Below are 23,215 nucleotides of genomic sequence, written 5' to 3'. Positions count from 1 at the left end.
GGGATAAGTCCCGCCCCTTAGGGGGCGTGTTCGCCTCGGGCTAATGTCTGCCTATAAATTTGGCGAGCTGTCGCTTCTACTTTCCTGGTCTCCGCGGGAACGGTGGTTCTGTAAGTCTATCTCTACATTAAAACTATATATATTCTTACAAACTGTCTGCATTCGTTTACGCCGCTACAGGCACATGTGCGATAGCATGCATGTGAAGGTAGATGACAACATTATGGAGTCAGTTCTCTCCATCTTTACATGGGTTCTAAGGATCAAATTCAGGCCACCAGGCTTTTGAAGCAAATGCTGCTGAATCATCTTGCTGGCCCTGGGAGAGGTATAGGATGCCTATGCTAGGATGCATTAATTACCTGGATATGTTACCATAAAATTGGTCTTTGCCCATTATCTTCTTATAATATATAGCTTCATAAAAATGAGAAAGGATAGCTTGGAAGTATCCTAAAGGATAGCATGCATTCCCCAAGGGACCATTTCCAACAACTACAGCCTCCGTCTCTGCTAGGGCTTGTCACATGTTGATGCTGTAAGCTGCTATGTTCTTTTTGTTTCTTTTCTTTTTTGTAAAAATTAATTTATTTATTATATATACAGTGTTCTGTCTGTTTGTATGCTTGCTGGACATGAACAGGGCAGCAGACCTCACTACTGATGGTTGTGAGCCATCATGTGGTTGCTGGGAATTGAACTCAGGACCTCTGGAAGAACAGGCAGTGCTCTGAACCTCTGAGCCATCTCTCCAGCCCAAGCTGCTATATTCTTATAATCAGAAGCCACTTGGCTGAGTCCAATCTTGTTATCACACAGAGGCTCCTCCCTGTTTTCCTTTACTTTTTATTGCTTTGACAGTCATGTTACAGGGTAACCTTGTGGCTGAGTATCCCTGCTACTTCCTGCTATACCAGTATCCTATAATGCAGCCACAAATACCCCAGGGGCTTTTGATGTCTACCTAACATCTTGTTTCTATGTTTTTTCTTATTTTATGGTTGGCTTTTAACAGGTGCTGATTTTATACATTTTGCCTAAGTTACCCTTAGTGATCAGGTTCTCCCACCTATTCTATATTAAAAGATACATAGGGAAGTGTCCTGTACAAGACTGTCATGATTCTAGCCAAGCATCTACTGTATCATCATGTATCTTTCTCATTAAGTGGGTAATGCAGGGATTTCTCGGTTTGACTGCTCTATCTTCTAGTTTAGTTCTTAGTTCCTAGTATAGTGGTATTCAACCTTCCTATTCTGTGACCCTTTAATACAGTTCCTCATGCTTAATGGTTCCCCAACCATCAAATTATTTCGTTGCTACTTCATAAGTGTAATTTTGCAACTGTTATGAATTGTAATGTAAATACCTATATTTTCTAATGATCTTCCATGACCCCTGTGAAAAGGTTATTTGACCCCCAAGGGGTTGCAACCCACAGATTGAGAACCACTACCCTAGTAGGTTCTCAATAAATATTAGTGAATAAATGAAAAGATTAGAACTATATCTTTTAACTTTTAGCTAAAGATCTGTTTTAACAGATTACTTTTAAGATAAGGAACCCTGGAATTAAATGGTTTCTGGAAACTAGAATTTGGTGTTGGCTTCTTGATTTTAAGTGAATTTGATAACTACAAAACACTTTCAGGGCTGTAATTAATAGATTATCTGGCTTAGATTTACAACTCCTCTAATCCTATCCTGGAATTTCTTTTCCTCCTTTCATTTTTTTTTCCGGGAAGGGGATTTCTACCCAGGAATTAATTTCTCATTGGAAGTTGACAGTGAAATAGGTCACATAATTATCAGAATTAGACTGAAGCATACAAAACAATTTTTAAGTGGCACAATAGATATAGAACCAAATTGTAAAAATGGATATAATCAGTCTCTATATTTGCTAGTACAATTTTAACACACAGGTTGTTACCTTCTGTGACTTCTTGGTTGATAAGCTGGACTTGCAAACCGAAGATCTGTTCTTGCACTTTGGTGTGTGAAAGTTTTAGCTTCTCTCGCCTGCTTATCATGTAGCATAGATTTCGAACCTGCAAGCCCAATCCCCAGTGAATAAAGATGTTTGTTATAATAAGCAAATTTACAGTTGAAATTGTTCAGTTACACTGAAGGTCACTGAGTTCCGGTGCCTGTGGGAGTGAGGAGTGAAGACAAGACCCAAGGGCCACAGACCATGACCCAAATCAAAGGAATTACTATAGCATGACAATCATCGGGACATGGTTCCCATGTCAATGGGCTTTAAGAGCAAGTGCTCCAAGATTCTCTCTGAAACCTATTCTCTAGTCTACAATTTAAGAGGATCAATATTTATGTACACAGTCCAGCTGAGAAGATAATGGCATAATACGTTAGCCTCTCCTTTTTATCCCTGAGTATGAATGATAGCACTTGACACCTGTACCACTAAGCCTGGTTAATTTCCAGAATTAGACAATTATGAAATTTCCTAGGATAAACACAGTACCTAACTTTTCTCTCAATTCTTATAGCACTAAATTTACCTGGAAATCATAAATTAAAAGTTCATAGAGCAAGTACTTATGAAGCCTTTCCAATCCCAGTCAAAATTTAAACAGAACCCAATGTCTGGGACCACAATGAACTCACATGATAAGGAAAGACACAGAAGCTCACACTATATAATGGGGTGGTCATTTTAAAAATATCTTCTATCTCTATGTAGACAATAGTAAGAGCTGGTCATCTTACCCTCTCTAGGTCCTGCCGCAGGTGCATAAACATTCTCATGCGAGTATGGATGTTTTCTTCTTTTGGCTGTACCAAGCTATTTTCTTCATCCTCTTTGGGAGGAATTAATGGCTTGTTGAAGTTGCTTTTGCGCTTCAGTTTCCAGTAGTTATAGATAAAGTCAACAGTTAATGCAGACAGCCCCAGCTCTTTGGCAACATCTTCCACCTGGACCAAGGTGTAGAATTCTTCCTCTAGTTCACGAAGTTTCTGTGTCCGCAGGCTGGTTTTCTCACTTTTTGCCTGGCTCTGCTCAGCAACTCTATGGTGGTGGTACTCGGCCTCCCCAATTTTTGGCTTGTTTTGGCCATGCTTGAGGCAAAATGACTTGAATTTTACTTCATCACCTTCATCTAGGATAGTCTTCATTTCCAAGCCGTGCTCAAAGGCACAGGTGACATGAAAGGCTATGAGACAGCTTTTCACAGAGCACTGAAGGAGAAAAAATGTGTTAAGGAGTAGATGGGAAGAGGATAGGGAACACCTATGTCTCTGGCCCCAACTGTGAGCTTATAGAAAGCAAAAAAGACAGGGGAAGGCTTGACCATGACAAATATTTTACAAATAAAAAAAGAGAAACATATTTTACAAGTAAGAATTTTTAAAAAAATTATTATATGCTTCCTCCCCCCCTTTTTTTTTAAAAAAAGATTTATTTATTTATTATGCATACAGTGTTCTGCCTGTATGTATGCCTGCAGACCAGAAGAGAGCACCAGATCTCGCTAGGGAGGTTGTGAGCCACCATGTGGTTGCTGGGAATTGAATTCAGGACCTCTGGAAGACCAGCCAGTGCTCTGAACCTCTGAGCCATCTCTCCAGCCCAAGAATTTTTTTATGTTACCCAGGAAACTTGGTCATATAGAAAAGAGCAAAAATATGAAATTCCCATTTTAAGGTTTCAATTTAAGCTGCAAGTATTGAGTTGCTTTTTTTGAGAAGTCTCTTAATTTATGTAAAGTTATATGGTTTCTTCTCTGCGTCTTCCACATTGCCTATATATGCTTTTATTGTAATACTTTTCACACACTACCTACTAATAGCTGAAAAATTCCTGGACATAAAGCTTAAGACAGAACCTACATCAACTACCTATGTACCAGGATGTCATGAATTCAGGCAATACCATAAACTACTGAGAAAGCAGTTGCTCAGAATAAATGAAAGAAAAGACATAGTTAATATTATTGCTAGGACAGCCATGGCTCTAAAAGGTCACAATAAATCCAGTATCTAAGTAACCTTACTTCCTGAAATTGTTCTAATACACCTGAACTACGCATTAGACCAGTCATGAATGGCTACTTAAATTTATACTAACTTAAATGGGGCCAAGATGTTGAGCCATGTTAGAACCCTTCTGTTGCATGTGTGAGGCCCTGGGTTTCATCTCCAAAATTACAAAAAAGGCTAATTAAAATTACATACTATGAGGAACAATGGCTCAGCAGATAAGGGGTTTTGCCACCAAAACTGATGATGAATTAGATCCCTAGGACCTACATGGTAGGAGAGAGCTGACTCTTGCAAGTTATTCCCCAATCTCCACGTGTGCACTCCCTCAATAAATACGTGTTATTTTAAAAAATGACATACATTGAAAAATTTAACTCCTCAGTTCCAAGAACCACATTTCAGCCAAACTAGACAACACACACACACACACACACACACACACACACACACACACACACACACACACACACACACTCCATCACTGTAGTAAGTTACTGAAGGATTTTGTCACAGACATTTTAAAATAAGTTTGTACTACTCTGTCATTCACATTACCATAGAACACACTGACTATTCATAGGGAGAAAGAGCAGGAAGAATCTAGCCCATGACAGATAAATTCCTGTGCCTAAGCTAAGTTACCATTTGTTATGATTAAAATGTTATAGCTTTTGAGTTGGGTGGTGGTGCACGCCTTTAATCCTAGCACTCGCAGAGATCTCCGTGAGTTCAAGGCCAGCCTGGTCTACAAGAGCAAGTTCCAGGACAGGCTCCAAAGCTACAGAGAAACCCTTTATCAAAAAACTAAAAAAAGTTGTTACAGATTTCCTTTTAAGAGATCTTAAAATACATTGGTACACATATATGCTAACACGAGATTTTTTTTCTAAGAAAATAGAATGAGACCACATATACTGTCAAAACCTTTATGAATTAAATCAAATGTCCTTAATTTTCTGAATGAAAAGTTAAGAGCAAATATTATTTATTTATTTTATTTACTTATATACTTTTTCAAGACAGGATTTCTCTGTGTAGTCCTGGTTGTCCTGGAACTCACTTTGTAGACCAGGTTGGCCTCAAACTTACAGAGACCCACCTGCCTCTACCTCCTGAGTGCTGAGATTAAAGGTATGAGCCACCATGCCTGGCAAGAGTAAATATTTTTTAAAAGTAAAAATAAAAAAAAAAGAAAAAAGAAAATGGCAGGACTTTTCATAGTTCAAGATACCCAATAGAAATGAAAACAAAATAACAGCAGCATTATTTTCTAATAGCTGGCTTTCCTCTTTACCACCAAAATGTACAGACTTTTAATTATAATATCACATGACTTTAAAAATATTTATGTGAATGTGTATGCATGTTTACTATGTATATGGAAGTCAGAAGAGGTGTCAGATCACCTGGAACTGGAGTTACAGAGTTGTGAGCAGGTCTATGTGGGTGTTGGGAATTGGACTTGGGTCCTTTGCAAGAATATCGAACTCTTTTAACTACTGAGCCATTTTTTCAGTTCCCAGAATGATCTTTTCTAAAAACTAGATGGTTTTATAGCAGTTTGCTTAAGAGACATTCCTAATTATCACTTATGTATTTTTTATCTGGTGCAGTTTATATTTCTACATTCTATAACTTTGATCTGGGAGATGATCTGTTTTTAATACCCCACTGATAGTTGCTGAAGACTGTCTCATATTATTTGTTGTATAATTATTTCATTTTTCTTGAATACTCAATCCTCTTCTTCTAAGACAATACTGTCAACTAGTAAAGGAATTTTTCAAGACAGGTTTTCTCTGTGTATCCCTGGCTATCCTGGAACTCACTATGTAGACCAGGCTGGACTTGAACTCACAAAGATAGTCTGCCTCTGCCTCCCGAGTGCTAGGATCAAGGTGTGTAGCACCACTCCTGGCAGGAGGTTTATCTTTTTTTTTTAAATATTTATTTATTTATTATGTATACAATATTCTGTCTGTGTCTGTGTATATGTTTGCAGGCCAGAAGAGGGCACCAGACATCATTACAGATGGTTGTGAGCCACCATGTGGTTGCCGGGAATTGAACTCAGGACCTTTGGAAGAGCAGGCAATGCTCTTAACCACTGAGCCATCTCTCCAGCCCGTGGGAGGTTTATCTTTAAATAACTTCAAAGGATAAAAAAAATCAGGAATGGGATATAACTCTAATATCATCTAATCCAGCCTTTACACTTACTGTTAATTAAACTTATCCTAAATTATGTGATTTAGACATGTCCATTTCCAATGAAGTGAATCTAGATACCCACTAGATTCTTTCACTGACAAAAGCACATTCTCACAAAACAGCCCTTCTTAGCTTTGGATAGTTCTTTTGGAAAATTTGGTTATACTACATAGAAATATGTATCCTTAAAATTTCCACATATTTGACAAACCTTATGAAAATGAGGATGATGTTAAGCTCAAGATGCATTTTTATCTGAGTATTTTTATTATCAATTGGCTTAAATCTATATACAGATACTTATAAACCAAATAGTAAAAGGCATATTTTAGCAACAACCAATAAAATGTTAAAAACGAATAAATGTCTTCCAGGATAAATTTATAGAATGTAGAGAGAGAAATTACACAAAAAAGACAAATACATGGATGATAATAAGGAATGTCTCTTAGCAAACTCTGCCGTAAAATCATCTAGTTTTAGAAAAGGTTATTCTGTGGTATTTATAATTGGAAGTCTGTGTACACTTTGGGGCTAAAAGAAGAAAGCACAGCCAACTTTTGGAGTCAAATATTTATTTATTGCTATTATAAAATAATGTTGCTATGAAAATTTATGCAGAAGTTTTTATTTATGTTTTCCTTTCTTTTGAATACTGTGTGGCAAAGGATTAACCTTGCCCAAAGAAGGGTTTGACCCTTTGCCTCTATTACCTGAGAAGTAGCAAGTAAGCCTTTGGAATGTTCTAATATGTAGTTTATGCTAACTGTGTGACTATGGTAGAGGCTTTGGGTTACATGATATCAACCTGACTTCCAGAAGGACCCAAGAACAAGGTGTCAGACAAATGGAATATTACCTCTGGCCTCCAAGGCTATGAGTGGAGAAATAAACACGGAATGCATGGTTTTGGGGGTGATATAGTGAGGAGCATAAGATATACACCTCCTTGGACAAGCTGTGGTATTTAGGCAGGGAGTGGAAGGCATGGTGGTCACTGACCCTGACTACTCTAATGAGTCATAAACCCAGTTATCTTCAGGTTACTGTGGAGACTGAGAGCACAGAGTGGCCTTTGAGCTGATACTTTATAACTGGTACTTGCTCATTAGGTAGGCCTACTCTTGGGTTATCAATTTATTTCTGCAGCCTCCTTTGGGGTTATTAATTCCTGGGTAGGGTCTGGTAGGCAGAGTACTGGGTTTCCTTGATTCTTTCGGTCCAGTGCAGAACGTGGCATTTTTTTGCCTTCCCATTCTTTGATGCATTTGCAGAATACCCCTTAGCTTATGCATTAACTGGCCATGTAAGCCTTAAATCAAGTATGAGGATTTGGTGTGAATCTTGCCATATCCCCACTAGAGGGGGGAGAGGGAGGGAGGGAGGGAGGGAGGGAGGGAGGGAGTTAGAGACGGTAAGTGGCAACCTGCTTGGCTCCTATGGCCAGCACTGGCTTTTAGTAGCTAAACAGAGAAACTTCTAGAGCAATAAGATAACGGATAACATATCCTGAGTAGGTCCAGCCCTATAGGAGCAGCAGCATGTAGCAGCAACTTGTACTGTGGGAAAAGAGAGGTATTAAGATAGATCCAGTTCTCTCCCTCTCCCAGACCTGGTACATTCTAGTATTTAAAGACTGGGAGCCGGGCGGTGGTGGCGCACGCCTTTAATCCCAGTACTCGGGAGGCAGAGGCAGGCGGATCTCTGTGAGTTCGAGACCAACCTGGTCTACAGAGCTAGTTCCAGGACAGGCTCCAAAGCCACAGAGAAACCCTGTCTCGAAAAACAAACAAACAAACAAACAGACAGACAGACAAGACTGGGAAAGGATGTTGTGTCAATTATATATTTAAAAAATTCAGCCTATTTATCTTTTTACTATAGTTTTAGGTTTTTCAAAATTTTGTTATTTATAGTTTTATTCATATTTTATTTATATCTATTCACTTTTACCTCACTTTATTTACATCTTCTATATCTGTATTTTAAAACAGCTTACTCTTTTCCTCAGCTTCATTTTTTGTTTATTTTTTTCCTTTTTCCTACACCATCTTTATTTCATTTATTACCTTTATTCATTTTTTAGTTTAGGCTTGCCTTGAACTTCCAGTCCTCCTGCCTCCCCGTCCCATGTGCTGGGCTTACAGGTGTGTACCACCTTTACTAATTATTTGAGACACGGTCTCACTATGTAAAACCTGGCTGGTATAGAGCTTGCTATGGTAGACCAGGTTGGTCTGAAACTCATAGAGATCCACCTGCCGCTGCCTCTTTAGTGCTGGGATTAAAGGCGTGCGCCACCACCACCACCTGGTTCCACCTTAACTTTTAACTCCATAGTTTATTCCACATTTTTGCCACTTTCTTTTCTTTACAAAGATTAAATTTTAATTTCAACTCTGCAGATATGCATGCCTTTATGTGGTTATATGCATAATAGTGCAGTGTCTTGATGATAATGGACTAAACCTCTGAACTATAAACCAGCCCCAATTAAATGTTTTCCTTTCCAAGAAAAAAAAATAGTGCAGTGTCTTGGAGCTGGAGTTATAGGCAGCAGCTGTAAGCAACCCAATTCACGCCGGGAACCAAACTTGGGTCTTCTAGAAGAGCATTATATATTACTTACTACTGATATGTCTCTATAGCCTATTTTCTTTTCTAGAGCTACTGGTGGTATAGTCATTTGACTTTTATGTTTCATACTTGCTTTGTTTTGGTGTTATGATGATTAATCACTAATGCCAACTGCCAGGGTTTAGCATCATCATGAAAACACTCTGTGGTGTCTTTGACACTATTTCTAGAAATATTTAGCTGAGTAAGGAAGGTTGACTGAATGTTGGTGGAACCATCATCATTGGTTAGTGAATTAAAAAGGAGAAATTGAGTTGAACATTCATCTCACTTTCTATTTTCTGACTACAGACACAGTATGACTTGCTGACTCATTCTTCTGACACTGTGCTTTCCCTGCCAGGGTGGACTATACCTTCAAAGTGTGAGCCCAAATAAACCTTTCCTTCCTTAAGTTGCTGTTGTCAGGTATTTTGTCACAGGAACACATAAAATTAATTAATAGATATGTTGCTGTTACAGCATTTTCTTCCCGCCTAGCTATTGGCCATTCAGTTTTTTATTATACCAATCACAGCAACACATTTTCACATAGCATACAAATAACTCACAACAGTTTACAGAAACGATGCCATAAATGGTCTACTCTTATACTCTAACATCTACGGTAACTACCAGCTCTTATCTCTCAGCCCTACAATCTGAGAAGAGATGTCACTGAAGTGTTACCTAACTTTTCCCATTTTTTTTTGTTTTAAAATTGGATGGCTTGACTATATAGCCAAAGTTGGCTTTGAATTCTTCTACCTCCCAAGTGTTGGTATTACAGGCATGTATCACATCATGTCTAGCCCATGTTTACATTTATCTCCCCTTAAAATGTTTTGAGCTCCCAAAGGCAGAGATTATAACAGTCTTAGAACAAGAACAACTTCCATTAATGAATTGTGAAATATCTGAAAAAAAAAACCCAAAAAACCAATGACATGCTTCCCTAGGTGGGTGGAGGAGTGCTCTTTTATGTGTGGAGACTAGAGGTTGATGTCAGATGGCTTCCTTAGTTGCTCTCCACTTTATATTTGAAACAAAGTCTGCTTCTGAACGTGGAGCTCACCATTTCAGCTTACTGGCTAGCCAGTTAAGCGATTCCAGGATCTGCCTGCTTCTGCACATCACTCTCAGAGCTGGGATTACAGATGTATGATGCCAAACATTTAGTTTTAAATAGGTGCTGGGGATTCAAATTCAGGTTCTTATGCTTGTGCAGCACGTACTTAACCACTGAGCTATCTCCTCCACCTTCCCTTTAATCTTAGTATTTCATTTTCCTTATTGTGTCACTTTTAATAGTCACTGGAAAAAAATGTACTTTCTTATTTACTAGTTCTCCACTTGAAGATTTTATCTTTTAGAAGTTAATTTCCATCACAATTGAACTCATATTGGCCTAACAGTAAACTCGTGCTAGTTTACCAATTTAAATTTTGTATACTTGTAAGTGACTTCAAACAGGCCCTTATCTCTCTACCATCAATCCAAACCACAAATGTTGGATGATTCTATTTAGTTTGGCTAGCCAAATACATGTTAGAGATTTTTATCAGATAATCAGATTTACTCTAGGGAATAATAATATGGGCATATACAATTACTAGCTGTTAGGTACTATGCTATGTTCTCTGCCATCTTAAGTAATTACTATTATTGTCTCCAATTATAGTTGTGGAAACTGAAGCCCAGAGATGTTAGGTAACTTTTCCAAGCTTACATAACCAGCAAGAAGACCAGGTTTCAAATCCTGGGAGGCTGGCACCAAAGAGTATATCCCTCCTCTTCTCTCCTCTTTCCACTTTCCTCCATCTTTTTTTCCCCACCTTGTGTTTTAAGACAGGGTCTAACTATATGGCCTAGGCTGGCCCTCAACTGGTGGTACTACTGCCCCAGCCTTCCAAATGTTAGGGCTTATAGGTGCATGCTATCATACCCGGCTTCAAAGCCATTTTTTTTTCTAGACACAGTCTCAGTTCATAGACTAGGTCAAGCCTCAGGATCTAGATAGAATAGGAACTTCAAAATAAGATACAGAATAGGGAAATTTGGGAAATCTGGCAATTAGAGCAAGTATGTCTAGAAAGCTGGGCAAAATCCAGACTAGTGTCTGCTAAAGGATTATCAGAAGCCTTCATGCTCAAAAAGGCTCTTATTTAAATACTGTCTATGGCCACATTGCAAAGTTGAGTGGCTGTGACAAGAAACTACATGGTCTACAAAGTCTAACATATTTACTATCTTGTTATTTATAGAAAAAATTTACCAGTCCTTCCTCTAACCATTAAAGACCCATATAATTTCTTTGATCTTCTTTCCCAAACATTCCATTTTCATCTTGCTGGATTCTTTCTTTTTGATCAAATAGGCCAGGCACACTCCTATCTCATGGCTTTTTTCCAATGGCGGTTTCCTCTGCCTGGAACACTTTCATCCTAAACATCTACATAGTTTTTTTGTCTTGCACTGAAGCCTTTGTTCAAATGTTACCTCCATAGTTAGTCCTACCCTAACTCTCAGCTTAAACTTGTAACTCACACTCCCTGCATCACACTTCCAAACTCCTTACTGACCTCCACAGTCTTTTCCACAGCAGGTATCACCTTCTAATATTTTATTTAACATCTATTGCTGTCTACTTTTACAAACTAAAATATAAACTCCACAGTTGTAGACCCAAAGTAAACCCTAGAATACAATTAGGCATATACAGTTGTTGAGCATATTAAATTCCTTATACTAAAGTTTGTTATAAGGATGCAGTTCAGTGGTATAGCATTTGCTCAGCATACTTGAGATCTTGAGATTAATCTCCAGCACCACACAAAAATAGAAGTGGGAGGACCTTGGACTTCCCACAGGGCAGGGAATCTGGACTGCTCTTCATTCTCGAGAGGAAGGGGGAATGGAGTGGGGGGGGGGAGAGGAGGAAGGGGCAATGTGTGGGAGGAGGGGGAGGGAAATGGGAAATGGGGAGGAGGCAGAAATTTTATTTTTCAACAACTAAAAAAAATAAACAAAAACATAAAGAAAAAAATGCATAATAGCAGCATAGACACCAAGAGAAACAATAAATGGGACCTCCTGAAACTGAAAAACTTCTGTAAAGCAAAAGATACAGTCAGCAAGACAAAATGGTAGCCTATAGAATGGGAAAAGATCTTCACCAACCTCACATCACACAGAAGACTGATCTCCAAAATATGCACATAAGTCAAGAAATTGGTCATCAAAATAAACAAATAATCCTATAAAAAATGGGACACAGACCTAAACAGATAACTTTCAACAAAGGAATCTAAAATGACTGAAAGACACTTAAGAAATGTTCAACATCCTTAGTCATCAGAGAAATGCAAATCAAAACAACTCTGAGATTCCACCTTACACTTGTAAGAATGGCCAAGATTAAAAACACTGATGACAACTTATGCTGGAGAGATTGTGGGGAAAAGGGAACACTTCTGCACTGCTGGTGGGAATGCAAGCTGGTACAGTCCCTTTGGATGTCAGTGTGGTGATTTCTCAGAAAATTAGAAAACAACCTTCCTCAAGACCCAGCAATATCACTTTTGGGTATATATCCAAAGGATGCTCAATCGTGCCACAAGGACATGTGCTCAACTATGTTCATAGCAGCATTGTTTGTCATAGCCAGAACCTGAAAATAAACTAAATGTCCCTCGACTGAAGAATGGATAAGGAAAATGTGGTACATTTAAAGCAATGGAGTACTGCACAGTAGAAAAAAATAATGACATCTTAAAAATCTGCAGGCAAATGGATGGAGCTAGAAACATCATATTGAGTGAGGCAACCTAGACCCAGAAAAACAATTATCATATGTACTCACTCATAAATGGTTTTTAAACATAAAGTAAAGCAAACCAGCCTGCAAATCACAATCCCAGAGAAACTAGACAACAAAGAGGACCCTAAGAGAGACATACATGGATTTAATCTATACGGGAAGTAGAAAAAGACAAGATCTCCTGAGTAAATTGGGAGCATTGGGACCTTGGGAAAGGGTTGAAGGGGAGGGGAGAGGAAGCAAGGGGAGCAGAAAAAATGTATAGTTCAATAAAAATCAATAAAAAAGTGTAATCTTGCCGGGCGGTGGTGGCACACGCCTTTAATCCCAGCACTTGGGAGGCAGAGGCAGGCGGATCTCTGTGGTTCGAGACCAGCCTGGTCTACAGAGCTAGTTCCAGGACAGTCTCCAAAGCCAGAGAAACCCTGTCTCGAAAAACCAAAAAAAAAGGTGTAATCTTTTCTAAAAAAATGCATAATAGCCTCAATTTAGTAAGAGTTCTCTAAAATCAAGAATCTGAACTTTAATAAAATTAAAAACCGTCGGTCTACAGACAAAAAAACCTCTAGAATGTTCCATCTACTCATCTGTTTATCCATTAGCCACCCATTAATCTAGTATTTACTGTAGGTCTAACCATGTCAAGGTGTGGGGAAAGCGTAGAACAAAACTAGGTAAGATAAAACTCATAGATGAACAATATAACAGAACACAGAATGTGTAGCAATGCAAACTCAGATCTGCAAAGGTTAAGGCCAATGTTTTTTTTCCTCACTATGTTATTAATTACTGACTGCATAAAAATAATCTTTAACAGCAAAATTGTGGGAAATGTGGGTGCCATAATGAGGAGAATAAGTAATTTTTTGAATACAAATTCAATCTCCACTGTAAAATTATTAAATAATGCACATGGAAAATATTGTTTTCATGGAATATATGTATTATAAATTAATTTGATACAAGGAAACATACGCATTTATTTAATGAACCCTAAATGAATACTAATGGTGGAATGGTATCATCTTAGCCTTTAAGAGGCTCATATATGGAGAGCAAACAGGAAAGAACTTAAACAAACAGACCATGTGATAGGTTAGTGGCTCAGGGTTTCTACTGCTATGATAAAACACCAATACCAGGCCTGGCACAGTGGTCCATGAACTTAATCCCAGCACTTGGGAGGCAGAAATGTGTGGATTTCTGTGAGTTCGAGGCCAGACTTGTCTACAAAGCGAGTTCCAGGACAGTAAGGGCTGTTACACAGAGAGCGCCTGTCTCAAAAAACCCAAAACCAGGAAAAACAAAGTAACAAACATCCTCACAAAAAACAAAAATCCACCATAATCAAAAGTATCTTAGGGAGAAAAGGGTTTATTTCATCTTACAACTTGCATAATCCAGGGAAGTCAGGACAGAAACGCAAGGCGGGAAATGATGCAGAGGCCGTGGAAGAGTCTACTGCCTTGCTCCTATGGCTTGTTCAAACTGCTTTCTTATAGTACCCAGGACTAGACTGGGAATGGCACCTTCCCCCCCCCCCCACATGGTGGGCTGGAACCTCTCATATCAGTCATCAATCAAGAAAATGCATCACAGGCTTGTCTACATGCCAATCTATTTATGGGCATTTTCTCAATTGAGTCATTTCCAAAATAACCCTAGCTTGTGTTGAATTGACATAATACTAGACAGCAAAGTCCATAAATATTAGGGGGATACTTTTCCTTTATAAATACTAAAATGTTATAGCTAAGATAAATAAAATCAGCCAAAAGAAATTTTTAAAAAACATGACAAGTGCTCATATTTGTTAGATGACAAGTCTGCAACCTGTTATGCCAATCAGCAGTGAATACCTAGTGTCATTGTCTTAAGTTATGACATTACAGAGACTCTTTTCTCTGAAGGTGTACAGGAAAATCTAATTTCAACCGTCTGCAGCTTACATACAGTAAGACTATGGAATGGAAGGTCAGTCCTTCCTTCCCACTTACAAGCAGTACCACCTTAGTATGTTTGGAACAGAAAGTGAAGTGATACTGTACCTCAGATATTTTAGAAAACATTACTTGTACTGCCATGTGCAACATAGAAGCCTATGAGAATGATTTTCAAAACTAGTCACCAGACTATCTATTCAAATATACCTTTCCATACTCAAATGTTTATAGAGCCATCTATTCAATCATTCTGGATCTTAAATTGACAATTAATGAATTTACTGAACATGGACTTATAGCTTAGAGTTATAGGCTTATAGCTTTAGAGTTATAGCTTATTCCTACTAAGAATGAAATCACTCAGCTTCAGAGTTCAGTTAATTCATGAGCTCTGACACTAAAAGGTTAAATACCACTATGAGTATTATTTTGAGAAAGGATCTCACTATGTTTTTTCAGGTTGGCCTTGAACTCCTGAACTGAACTGATTCTTCTGTCCCAATTTTCCGAGTAGCTGGGCCTAAGGTGTATATCACTATGCCCACAACCAATATGAATGTTGAAAGGAATAGGCTTAGTGGTTAAAACCATTTATTGTTTTTTCAGAGGATCCAAGTTCCCAGCTGTGCTGGATGGTTCACAACAACCTGTAAATCCAGTTCCAGGAGATCCAACACCCTCTTCTAGCCTCTGGGGGTACCCACACACATACACATAAATAAAAATAAATCTTTAAAAAAAAACATGAGCCGGGCGGTGGTGGCGCGCGCCTTTAATCCCAGCACTCGGGAGGCAGAGGCAGGCAGATCTCTGTGAGTTCGAGACCAGCCTGGTCTACAAGAGCTAGTTCCAGGACAGGCTCCAAAGCCGCAGAGAAACCCTGTCTCGAAAAACCACAAAAAAACAAAAACAACCCCCCCCCCCAAAAAAAAACCAAAAACCAAGCTGAATAGCCTGGAAGCAACATCTGAAAAGATTTCCACACATGCTCTGTGGAATGACACCATCCTGCACATGAGAGGGGAGACGCTTGGTTTTAGCTCATTCCACTACTTCTCAAGGCACTTACCTGAATACAAGCCCCCGTCTTCAACTTGCACAGGCTGCAAACTAAGGCCCACCGGCTAGGTGGAATATGGGAGATTTTTGTGATGGGTTCCATTCTCTCAGGACAAGCGATGCTGACCTACAAATAAAATATCATCATAAGGCAGAAGCACCAAGGCATCTCAGAAGTACTTTTCACAAACTATAAATGATGTTATATGAAGCTGAGAACATTAAAACAATGAGGTAAGCCGTATCTTCCAAGGTTAGTATGAAACTAAGAATAAACAAAACAGATCTCTTTTCACTGCTCAGTCCTTCAGTTACTTCTAGCAATGTAAACAATTCATATATGTGATGAGAGTGCACGAGTGTAGACTAGGTAGTCATGGTTACCTTAAAGAATCAAGATATATCCATCTTTACTTAGGAACCAAAGAAAGCTACTAAGGAAAGGAAAGAAAGTTTAGAAATTCTAGTATCTGTTTTATGTTAGAGATGGTACCACATGCCTTGCTATTTCATTTAATCAACTAAATATAAAGACAGGCGGTGACAGATCTTTATATTGGGTTCAAAAAGCAGGATAACATTGTTGGAAAGTAGCAGCAAATTTATGTAATGAAGAGACTGCAGCATGTAATTAGAAAGAATGAGGATGATATCACTTCTAAACCCCAATCTTTAAAACTATGTAACTATTATTAGCTTACCCTACTCTCTCAGCCAAAGTAGCTTCAAAGTGAAATTAAGTCTTTGGGGATGCTGAAAGGAAAGGTATACTTTAAAAAAGATGAAAAAAATTCTTTTCCATCTGGAAACAAAGGGTCAATGTAATTACTGCTAAAAATGTGTTCTTGTTTCTCTTTTATAACTTTATACATGCCTTTTAAAAGAAAGAAACTGTTTTCTAAATATTTATTCTATTTGTATGCATATTTTGCCTGCATGCATATATATATGTGCACCACATGTATGCCTGGTGCCATGGATCCCCTGCAACTGGAGTTACAGATAGTTGGGAGCTCCCATATGCACACTGGGACTTGACCTGGGTCTTCTACAGCCACAGCTAGTGCTCCTAATCACTGAGCCATTTTTCCAGACCCAAGAAATAAATGTTTAAAATTATTATTTTTTGTTTTATTTTGTGTGTATGAGTGTTTAGCCTATATGCATGTCTGTACACCATATGCATGGAGTGTCTACAAAGGTCTGAAAAAAAAGTATTGGATTCTCTGGGAATGGAGTTACAAATGGTTATAAGCCACTATATGGGTGCTGGGATTTTGGTCTTCTGAAAAAGTAGCCAATGCTCTTAATCCCTGGACCATCTCTCCAGCACCAGAAAGAAACAGGTTTTAAACAGTGAATAACTATCAAACTAAGATGATTCATCTAGTACAAGTTATATCCAGATCAGGAAAGAGAGATCTTTAATAATTCAAAATCTAGGAATCAAGAATTAGAAGCCCTAAGAGAAGTTTTTTGAAAGTTTTTTTTTCTTTCAAAACAGGGTTTCTCTGTGTAACAATTCTGGTTGTCCTGGCACTCACTCTGTAGACCAGGCTGGCTTGAACTCACAGAGATCCACCTGCCTCTGCCTCCCAAGTACTGGGATTAAAGGTGTAAGCCACCACTGCCTGGCTAAAAGTTTTAGTATTTTTATTTTTGAGACAGCATCTATGTAACTCAGGGTGGCCCTTAACTCATGACCTTCTTATTTCAGCCTTCTGAGTGTTAGGATTATAGATGATTTGTTTTACTTTTATGTGTGTGGTACTAGGGATCAAGTCCAGGCCACTGCACATGCTAAGCAAGTGCTCTACCTCTGAGCTATATTCCCTAGCTCTTGTTTTTTTCTCTGTTTGAGACAAGGTCTCACTATAGCTTAGGCTACTCTTGAGTTTACTATGCAGCCCAGGCTTTGAACCAAAGATGCAGGTTTACAGGCATATGTACCAGGGCTGGCTTCAACCTTTTTAAATTTAATTTTTTGGTAATGGAGAGCTGCTTTGTTCATATTAGGCAAATACTCTACCACTAGCTACACCCTAGCCCAAATCTGTGGGTTTTGTTTGTAGGTTTACAGGGTCTAAGTATGTAGGTTGGCTTTGAGCTCACTAGACAGTTCCAAGCTGGTTTCTAGATCCTAATCTCCCAAGTATAGGGATTACAGGAATGTACTACTATGCTTAGTTTAGAAGCCATGTTTTAATTAAGTTAATGAACAATAGCAGGATGAATAAACAGTATATCCATAAAATGGTAAACTACTAAGCAATGTAAATTGATGAACTGATACATATTACAACATGGAGTGCTAGCCAGACAGAAAATAATACTTACTGTATGAATTCCTTTTACATGAAGCTTAAAAATATATAAAACTTATCTATAGCTGATCAAAATCAAAATGGTTATTATTCCCAGGAAATAAGGAAAGGAGGGGATATAAGGGAGCCTTCCAGGATGCTATTAGTATAGTTCTGTGGTATTTCATGTCTTAGACTAATTTGTGGCTACAGGTTTTTTTTGTTTTTTTTTTTTTGAGACAGGGTTTCTCTGTCGCTTTGGGACCTGTCCTTAAACTAGCTCTGTAGACCAGGCTGGCCTCAAACTCACAGAACCACCACTGCCTGGCTGTGGCTACAGGTATTTTAAAGTAAGGTAAAGTTTACGTTAAAATGTTTCTCACACTTTGTCTTTTTTTTTTTAAAAAGTAGTGTGTTTATTTTAAAAATAGTAAATAGTTTAAAAATATTTGTTTATAAAAATATTACTATATGTGTATACGTGTAGAGGTACTTCTGGAGACCAGAGGTCATCAATTCCCTGGGAAGCAGAATTAAAGGCAGTCAGTTGTGAGCTGCCTGACATGGTACTGGAACTGAACTCAGATCCTCTATAAGAGCACTGTGAGCTCCTAAGAGCTATGGTCCTTGGGCTTCCCACAGGTCAGGGAACCCAGATTGCTCTTCGAGCAGATGAGGGAGGGTGACTTGATCGGGGGAGGGGGAGGGAAATGGGAAGCGGATGAGGGGGGGAGGCAGAAATCCTAAATAAATAAATAAATAAATAAAATATTTAAAAAAAAAGAAAAAAGAGCTATGCCATCTCCATCTCCCACACTCTGGTCTTTTATGCCTCTTCTCTCAAACAAATTTATCAAACACCACTGAAAGTACCACTCACAAATACATAAGTTTGGGCTAAAATGCACACTTGTGTCCAAGAAGACCTGAGGTAGCACAGAAATCTCAGAAATATAGGTGAGCAGGAAGCATTTCCATGACAAGTATCTGTCTGTCTGTCTAAACATCATGGGAAGTAGGACACCTTGGAGTAAATGGTCCCAGATTCAGATGGTTTCTTACTTCTGGTATCCACAGGGCACAACTGACATGGGCCCATTTAGTCCCTGTCCTGGTGGTCTTCATGGCTCCACCTTTCTTAGGACACAAAACACACTGTGGATAAATGCCCAGGACACAGGAACGACATAGCCAGCTGCCTTCTGGAATCTTAAGGATGCCATAGCAAGCCTGTAGGCATGAGGAAGAGAGGGAAGAATGGTCAGTGTATCTGTATTAGCACTAACAACAATTTTGACATAGTTAAGAAAATATTCTCTGTTTTGGGGATAAAGACAAATCTAGCTGAAGAAGTTCGTATCTAGGATTTAGCAATTTTTAAACACTAAAAACGAATGTAGCAGCATTTGAACTAAGATTAGCATGCCTATCTAGATAGAAAAGACAAGGTGGAGATTCATCCCAAAGTTAGCGAATTATTAACAGAGAGTTGGGTTACAGACATTTTTATTTTTAAAAAAATGGATTCTTTTTCCTGTTTTCCAAATTGTCTTCAATGTTTATATATTGTAACAAGTCATCAAATCAGTACTGGAGTAACTTCAACATGTCATGTACTATTGTGATCAAGAAAAAAGGTGATAGAAAATAGTGAACTATATGAATACAAATCAGCTAATGTTTATAGAGTCTAATACGACCTGGTACATGAAAAACATTCAGCAAATTGTAGAAATTATTTGTTTAGGTTGAACCAGGAGACTTGTGAATTGAATCACAATGATCCATAATGAGCTCTGAGAGCTTTTTAATTCTTTATGTAATGATATTAGAAAATAATGAACTCAGGGAGGTGGAAGATACTTGAAATTATTCTAGATCCCCCATCTTCAATTCTGTCCAGTTCCCCTCTTAATTGCTCTAATCTATTTCTGAAAAAAATGCTTCCAAAATATTTTGCCCACTTTGACTACTTGCCATGAACATATTCTCTTCTGACTGAAAAGACCTCTCTGGTTTGACATGCATTTTTACATTCAGCATGAGTGCCACTTGTTGGAAGTTGTTTTTTAATTTTTATCTCTTCCATGCATTTCCACATGCATTTATAATCTATAAAATCAGCTGGTGGAGAGGTGGTGGAGGCACATGCCTTTAATCCCAGCTCTCAGGAGGCAGAGACAGGCAGATTTCTGTGAATTTGTGGCCAGCCTGGTCTACAGAGTGAGTTCCAGGACAGCCTTCAAAGCTACAGAGAAACCCTGTCTTGGAAAACAAAAACCAAAAAAACCGAAACAAAAATCACCTGGCACTCTGGTAAACTGGTAGTTTCTTTTTAATCATTATACTGTGGTTTTCTTGGGGGAAGGGGCAGAAAGTATATCTGGTTCTTCATCACTGTGTCACCATAATGCAGCATGGTCCTGGCTCACAGATGGTGCTTAGTGCATTTACAGTATTTGTTACATAAACTAATAATATGAATAAAATATACAATATGTTCAGAAGATTAAAAATTTAGTTAGGTAGAAGTCAAGAATTGAATTGAACTACATCTTGGAAGATATGTACACTTTGATAACCTAAGGTAGGAGACAAGACTGTATGGGTATCCTTGTGTGTGTGTTATTGAGTGAGTGTGTGTGCGCCTGTATGTGTGTAGGAAGACAAGACTGTGTATGGGTATCCTCTTGTGTGTGTGTGTCATAGGTTAAGCTGAATGTCAAATATGTGAGTGGTTGTATGTGTGTGTGGAGGTCATAGGTTAAGCTGAATGTCTTCCTCAATTGCCCTCCATATTGTTTCTTGAACCAGGGTCTCTTAAGAATTTGATTCAGCTAGATTGGCTGGGCAGCAAGTACCAGGGATCCTATCTCTGCCTCTCCATGTGTGCCCCTGTAACTTAGTTCTTTATATGTGTTTTGGAAACTCAGGTTCTCATGCTTTGGCATCAAGTACTTCACCAACTGAACCACCTGTAGCTCTCTCTCAGAAGATATTTTTAAATTCAGACATGGCTGTAAAATGAAGACAGGATAGTGTTAGCAATATTCATCACTGTACCTCAAGTGACCTTGTTTTACCACAGAACAGAGCATAGGATATGGGTAAGAGTTGAAATAAGTGCTGCTATCATTAAAGCTAACATTATTAATATGACAGTGTGACAGAACAAGTGTCAACTAACTTGTGTAAAGTCACTTAACCTTTCCTTACATTGTTTGTAATACTAAGATGAGAAAAATCTCCAATGTAGATGATGCAAGAAGCATAGGGACTTCCTGAGTGAATCAAATGAGAACAATCGCAATGGTCTAGACATGAAATGACACAATAAAGGCCTAGGTTTAGCCTCTTGGGGGAATATTAGTAGGTAAAGCAGCTTAGGGACCACAAGCAATGTTTCTAGAGAAGTACTGAAGAACAGCAAAGCCTAATTTTGATTTTCACCTTTAAATATAAGACATTGTTCAGATATGAGTGTTAGAAATAATAATCACTGAGCTTCAAAAATGTTGACCATTGGAACAATGAGATATCAGATTAAGGACACTTGGACTAAGCCTGATGATTTTAGTTTAAACTTCTGAACTCCAATACTAGAAGAACCAAATCCCAAAAGTTGTCTTTTGACTTTAACACTAATATGTTGACCTTGTATGAGGGGGCAGTCTCCATTTCCACTAACCTGATGCACACAGACGTTACACTTATCACAGAATACCATATCATTCCCTTCTTCACTGTCTGGAGACCGGCACACATCACAGATCACATCTTCATCATATTCTATTCCTAGCCCTTCTTCTGTCTCAATAGCATGGTTCATATTTTCATGGCAGTGGCGTTCTAGAACTTCTATTGTTTTTTCCATAAGCGTCTCATCAATTGGCCGATAACCTGCACAAAAATAAAACCAATAACTCTTCTGTCAGCTGTCATTCCCAAATCATCAACTGCAGGGGTAGGCAGGATGCTAAGGGACAAAGCCATCTTTTTTTTTCCTGATCTAAAGCAACCAGATTTCAAGGATTTTTTTTTACTAGACAAATTCTAACATTGAGTAAAATAAAATTAGTGTTTAATACATTAATGACGAAATACATCACAGCACATTTCCTTAAAAATTTACAGATGCTTACATTTTTTTACTAAATCCTAGTCAGGGGGCTAGTGAGATGACTCAGTGGGTAAAGATACTTGCTGCTAAGTCTGATGACTTGATTTTAATCCCTGGAAACCTCATGGTGGCAACAAAGAATCAACTCTCAAAAATTCTCCTCAACACACATATACATAAATAAATATAAAATTAAAAAATAAATCCTAGCCGGGCGGTGGTGGCCCACGCCTGTAATCCCAGCACTTGGGAGGCGGAGGCAGGCGGATCTCTGTGAGTTTGAGGCCAGCCTGCCTGGTCTACAAAGGGAGTTCCAGGACAGGCTCCAAAGCTACAGAGAAACCCTGTCTCGAAAAAATAAAAATAAATCCTAGTCAATCTCCTGCTAAAACCTTAATTAATTTTCTCTTATTCCTACTAATAAGACTTGAACCAAAGGTGTAACTTTGAACACTTTAATTTGTAGCATTTAAATCTTTTACTTGTTTGAGCACAAATAATGTATTAGTAACTTAGCTTCACTAAAAATACTTAGTAGTCATACCAAGAATTTTTCATTTGATAATGTATTAACCCATAAAAGAAAATCCTAGGTAATATGTATATATGGATATGTATATGAAATACTGTTTTTCAAATTTGATTTAAAAAAATCAAATACCATTTTTCAATAACAAGCAATAATAGAAACCTCTTAACATTCACAAAGATTTAAATGTAATTCTGAAATTACCCCTTTTCTTCCTGATTCATTTTTCTTTTTATACTTTTATTTTTCTCCTCACCCTCCACATTTAACCCAACTGAAAGACTCATAGGGCTGATACTGGTATAAACTAAGTATTCTTCTTAAGAGGACCAATGATTTTTGGAACATTATTTAGTTACTTTTAGAAACTAAGGAATAATTTTCAAAATGATTCAAGATAAATTTATCCAACAATATTTTTAATGTAAGACATCTAAAGAATTTTAAAATATGTACGAATTATCTTTTAAAATTTTATCTACTTACGAAGCAAAGATTTTCTCTGGCTTATTTTCAGCCTAGATATACCATATACACATACATACACTTACATACACATATGTATATATCAAATACACATATAGATATGCAGGAACAAAGCATATA

The 23,215-nt window shown here is 38.0% G+C and overlaps 1 protein-coding gene across 2 annotated transcripts in view; it reads right to left on the bottom strand.

Moving 5' to 3' along the window:
* Jade3 (jade family PHD finger 3) overlaps nt 1-23,215 on the bottom strand; it is a 121,667-nt gene that overhangs the window by 4,243 nt on the left and 94,209 nt on the right. For both annotated transcript variants that reach the window (XM_075958422.1, XM_075958421.1), the window contains 5 exons: nt 21,649-21,860; nt 19,023-19,190; nt 15,668-15,784; nt 2,734-3,204; nt 1,934-2,051 (listed from right to left, as the gene is read on the bottom strand). In XM_075958422.1, coding sequence (XP_075814537.1) covers nt 1,934-2,051; nt 2,734-3,204; nt 15,668-15,784; nt 19,023-19,190; nt 21,649-21,860 — 1,086 coding nt within the window. The remainder of the gene's footprint in view (nt 1-1,933; nt 2,052-2,733; nt 3,205-15,667; nt 15,785-19,022; nt 19,191-21,648; nt 21,861-23,215) is intronic.

Source organism: Microtus pennsylvanicus, chromosome X, assembly GCF_037038515.1.
Source record: "Microtus pennsylvanicus isolate mMicPen1 chromosome X, mMicPen1.hap1, whole genome shotgun sequence".
NCBI classification, from domain to species: Eukaryota; Metazoa; Chordata; class Mammalia; order Rodentia; family Cricetidae; genus Microtus; species Microtus pennsylvanicus.
This window is presented reverse-complemented; position numbering and strand designations above follow the sequence as displayed.